We start from the raw sequence: 4,524 nt of genomic DNA on the forward strand, positions 1-4,524 counted from the left end.
ATCAGCATAAAAGAGTAACCTGTGACTAGTTGCTATCTCATTTTCTAACAAGGTAAGCAAGAAAAAATAAGTAAACAATATATTTTTTTTTTTTTTGACAATAAGTAAACAATAATTTTATATCCATCCAACTTTGGCTACTTGCTTCTATTTTTTCCCCTTTTAACATCCTTCGCACTGTTTCTTTCTTCTCGAAGCACTCCTTTAATCATACTTGCAAGATCAAAACATAGAAAAAAAGACACACAAGTAATGTAAGATAAGACAGATAAGACGTAAAGATACTAAATTTATAAAAATAAAAATAAAACAATAATCTAACCATATAAAGCCTAATAATAATAATAATAATATTCCATTGAACATCATAAACTTAGATTAACATCAGTTGGTTCAGAACATCAACGTTTCTACAATGGAAACAAACATGACAATAAGGTATTGAGCTAAAATGCTCAAGATTCTATGGTTGAGTCTCGCATGACATAACTTTAATTTGAGTTCAACGCCCTAAGGCTTTGATGATGTGAGCTGTCTTAAGTTATACTTGGCCAACTCCTTGTACTTCTCAATAACGCCGATCAAGCATACAGTCTGACAAATAAAATAGGTTGGATTAGACCTTATTCTTAAGACAACAAAAATAAGTTGAGAACTTTTCATAATGTTCTACTTTCTTCATCAGGCACACGCATGCATTCACACAGGCAAATAATTTGAGGTTTACCATGAAATTTGAATTTGATACATTATTTGTACTCACAAAGCGAAAGGGGATTATGTGTGTCTCTGTGTGTGTATTATCAAGTTTCCAGGAAACTGTTTTTCTGAAAATATGTCCAAAGGGTGTTGCAAAACACGTTAATTTGGGTATCAGTTTATTGGGATATGTGTGTCATTTAATCTGGATGTGTGTGTGTGAGAGAGCGTGTGTGTGTCAACCGGTGACACATCAACAAAATAAGGGTATCAGTTTATTTAGAAAAGGCTCTCACCTTAACAATTTCAACTACAAAGGCCCTATCTGGATTGTTAAGATCAACTCTATGTGGCTTAGGAACTGATTTCGCAACGGCATCGATTATTTTCATCCTCTCAACTCCAGTATTTGCACGGGCCCCATATAGCACTGCAAACTGCATTCGTAATTTAAAAAGTCAGCATCTTAACATTGAAAACTAATTGCTTAGATTTTGGCACTTGAGCATTATCTTTAAAAAGGGAAGTTCCATGAGCTGAGTGGGTGAGTTTCTGTGAGAATGGTTCAGGGTTTAGATCCCCATAAACCCATAATATAACAAGGAAAAATAAATGAAAAATGGAGATAACAACAAATGATTTTGTAGAACTTGATCTTTTTGGATAAGGTAAGTAATTTAGAACCATTTTTGAACTGAGACCAGGCCCAGTAGCAGGGAGAAAGAGCAATGAGTGTGGGTGCCTGTGACTGCCAACAATGCAGAATAATATTTTTAATGTGCATGGCTTACATTCTAGATACTTGCGTGTATAAAGTATGTTATACAATTAAAAAAAAAATAGCGTTGGTATGTTTAGCACATAAATGATGACCTTTTGTGGAGTCTCAGTTTCCACAGGAAAATATTTTTCCACAAGAGGAACTATAGCTCTGGAAATCTCCTCTTCTGAAGCATAGCATGCTAATTCAACAGGTAAAATTCTCAAGATAAACCTACAAATGAAAATATCCCTATTTGTTAGCTCAAAAACAAATACTCCATTGTCACAAAGGAACCCAATATAAAGTAAATTAACATGAAATTCATGAACCTGGACATGTGTTTCTTTGTTGCAGCTGCAGTGGTCATAATGTTCTGCACAATATCTTTGGGGCCAGGATCCCCTTCTCTCTTACTCATTTGCACAAAAACGACACCATTACATCCGGTATCAAGATGAAAAAAACGCCTCTGTAAAACAATATACCATAAGCACAACTGCACAGGAGAAATGTAACATAGCCAAGGATGCCAACTATCCGAATTTGCATAAAACCCAAAAGGTAAATGATAAGAATTATTCCTATCAATTGGTTAATACAGTAGCAAAGTACAAGAACAGGTAGAAACTAGAAGAAATACTATGATATTGATATATGTTCCCAGGGAGTTCGAGAGCCCTGGTTCTCTACCATTTGGTAACAACCGTTTACCAAAGTATTTTACAATTATAAACTAACATGTGATGTCAGCAACAAGGTGCAGATTTGACTAACTCTGCAACAGAAAAATTAATTAATTACTAAAGTAGTATGCAGTTCAGGAGGTTTTCATATGCTCACCTTACTTTTGTCTCCAAGTTCTTTAAGTTCAGCTTCAATTAGCTTGTCCATGGACTTGACTTCCACTTTGTCTGGGATTGCAGATTTTGAGACTTCTGTTTCCAGACACTGTTTCTTTGCTGGCGGTTCTTCAGCCTCAGATGCATCTGTTCCATTGCTTTCATCAACCTCCTTATTGTCATTAGGTTCGCCGTCCTTACCATTATCAGGGGAGTCAGAATCAGTTTTATTATGATCCAGTGTCTCACTTGTTTCCTTATCATTGCTTTTGTCACCCTCAGTAGAAGTAGCAGATTTATTCTCTTTCTTCTCCTCCTCTTCCCCGTCCTCGTCGTCGCCAGTTTCACCACTAGAAGAATCAGAGTATGTAAACTTAATTTTCTTATTTGAAGCTTTACCATGTAAGCCTCCAACCTGCATGCCAGGATCCTTCCCAATGACTAGTTCCTCAAAAAACTACAAACAAAAAATTAGAAATAATATCAATATCCCATGCACAAGTGTTTCATGCACTAGCAATTTGCAAGAAACGATAACCAACTAATTTTTGGATAAGTTGTGCTTGAACTAAACTACTAATAAGAAATCACTTGATTCATTATATAATAAGCACCAAATGAGAAAGTGTCAGTACATGAGAAGTTGATATGATTCAACAGTTCTTCATCAGTCAACAATTTAAAATCAACCTGCTGGCCCTGTGATTCTAATGTAGATAGAACATTAACACTCACAAGGAATGTGGAGGTACTTAAATATATAGCTGAAGGAAGAGTGATATAAGCCGATAACAGATCATTGAAATTCACCATTCAGCTCATCAAAATTGTCAAAAGATATGAAATTCTTGGTATTAATTACCCCAATAACAAAGTTTACACACAACTATTACTCACAAAGTTCAAACTTTTTTTTATATCTGAATGATCTCAAATTAAGTCATTCATATTAATCCTTCTCTAAATACAAGTTAACGATATAAGACCCGCCTAAACTTATTAACCTAATTCTTCACAATTTTTATCTGAATTCTTCTGCTTTTCATACTTGGGCTTCACTCTCATGCCGTTCCTTGGTATAATTGTATTCGAGGAAAACTTTTATCTAATTTACAGACAAATATATGTGCAAATAGAATGCTGCCGCAAGCAACAATACCATTTAAATTTCAAACACGGGGGGAAACTGAGTGAAATGTTTTCTAAGTTAAACAGCAATTCACCAAAAATAAAAACCCAGATGGGAACTTAAAACTTAAAATTGAAAATGAAAACCTGGAATCTAGAAATATTATATTAACAGTAATAATAAATAAATAAATAAATAAAAGAGAGCAATAAAAAGATAGAAGAACATACCGAGTCAATGACGTCAATGGCCTCATGAGAGGCTTGGCGTTCCCTGCCACCATCACAGGTAATGAAGAAGCCCTGGACTCCGGGCCGTAATGGGTAGGAACCCTTCTTCTTCACCGGCTTCTGCAAGTCGAGATATAGCCTCAATAAATCTAAAAACCCAATATGTCATTAAAAATATGAGTAATAAGCAGAGAGATAGAGAAGGGTTACGTTGTGAGGAAGATACCGTTGCCTTCCCTTCTTGAACTTGGAAGAGTTGTTGAAATCGGACTTGGGTTTGTTCTCGGCGGCCATTAGAGGGAATGAAATAGAAGAAGAAATGTAAACAGTTGGGTTGAGTTGAGTCTAACTCCAAACTCCCAGACCTTCTTCTGCTACACTTGTTCGGTGTTCTCCGCAGTGGCACCTTTTTATACACCTAATTAGAATTTCTGCACCCAACTTCAACTTGAACCAAATCATTAAATTTTGGCTAATTTGCAATTTTTCCCTCCGAACTATGACACTTGCTAAATCGTGCCCCCTGAACTATTTTTGACCTTAAAAATTCCCCTCAAACTATTGACAATGCTTAATTTAAGGTATTCTGTAGTGTTCCGTTCATTTTAGTAACGGAGTGATGACGTGGCTGCCATTAGGCAGTCCACGTCATTTTACACATGTAAATTTTTTTTTTTTTTTTAAAAAAAATCAAATTAGGGTAAAAAATAATACCCCACCATTCTTGCTCCATCTCACAGCCGCACCACCCCACGATACCCCATCAGCCACACCCCACCCACACAAACCCACACCCAGCCACCCCCACCCACCACCGGACTAGAACCGACGCACGGTCACCACTCCAACCAGACGCAGCAGCCC

The 4,524-nt window shown here is 36.3% G+C and overlaps 1 protein-coding gene across 2 annotated transcripts; it reads right to left on the reverse strand.

Annotated features, from left to right (window-relative positions):
• Nucleotides 1–339: 339 nt before the first annotated feature.
• LOC115719670 (uncharacterized) lies at nucleotides 340–4,210 on the reverse strand. Of its 2 annotated transcripts, none has more exons than XM_030648792.2 (7): nucleotides 3,871–4,210; nucleotides 3,661–3,780; nucleotides 2,303–2,758; nucleotides 1,792–1,931; nucleotides 1,573–1,693; nucleotides 996–1,136; nucleotides 340–594 (listed from the first exon to the last, which is right to left on the reverse strand). In XM_030648792.2, exons 1-7 carry the CDS (start codon nucleotides 3,952–3,954, stop codon nucleotides 511–513), a joined length of 1,146 nt encoding a protein of 381 aa, XP_030504652.2. In that variant the 5' UTR covers nucleotides 3,955–4,210; the 3' UTR covers nucleotides 340–510. The 2 variants fall into 2 exon arrangements, with proteins under 2 accessions (XP_030504652.2, XP_030504654.2); XM_030648794.2 differs by having other exon boundaries at nucleotides 3,661–3,777; nucleotides 3,871–4,060.
• Between the last annotated feature and the right edge of the window lie 314 nt (nucleotides 4,211–4,524).

This window comes from Cannabis sativa, chromosome 2 (assembly GCF_029168945.1).
Source record: "Cannabis sativa cultivar Pink pepper isolate KNU-18-1 chromosome 2, ASM2916894v1, whole genome shotgun sequence".
NCBI lineage: Eukaryota > Viridiplantae > Streptophyta > Magnoliopsida > Rosales > Cannabaceae > Cannabis > Cannabis sativa.

What these genes read in the sequence shown, in the direction of transcription:
- LOC115719670 (XM_030648792.2), bottom strand. Translation starts at nt 3,954, where the DNA reads ATGGCCGCCGAGAACAAACCCAAGTCCGATTTCAACAACTCTTCCAAG. An exon ending in AACTTGGAGACAAAAGTAAG is followed by an intron (nt 1,932 to 2,302) that starts GTGAGCATATGA and finishes ATTGTTTTACAG; the next exon opens with AGGCGTTTTTTTCATCTTGA. An exon ending in ACAAAGAAACACATGTCCAG is followed by an intron (nt 1,694 to 1,791) that starts GTTCATGAATTT and finishes TTTCATTTGTAG; the next exon opens with GTTTATCTTGAGAATTTTAC.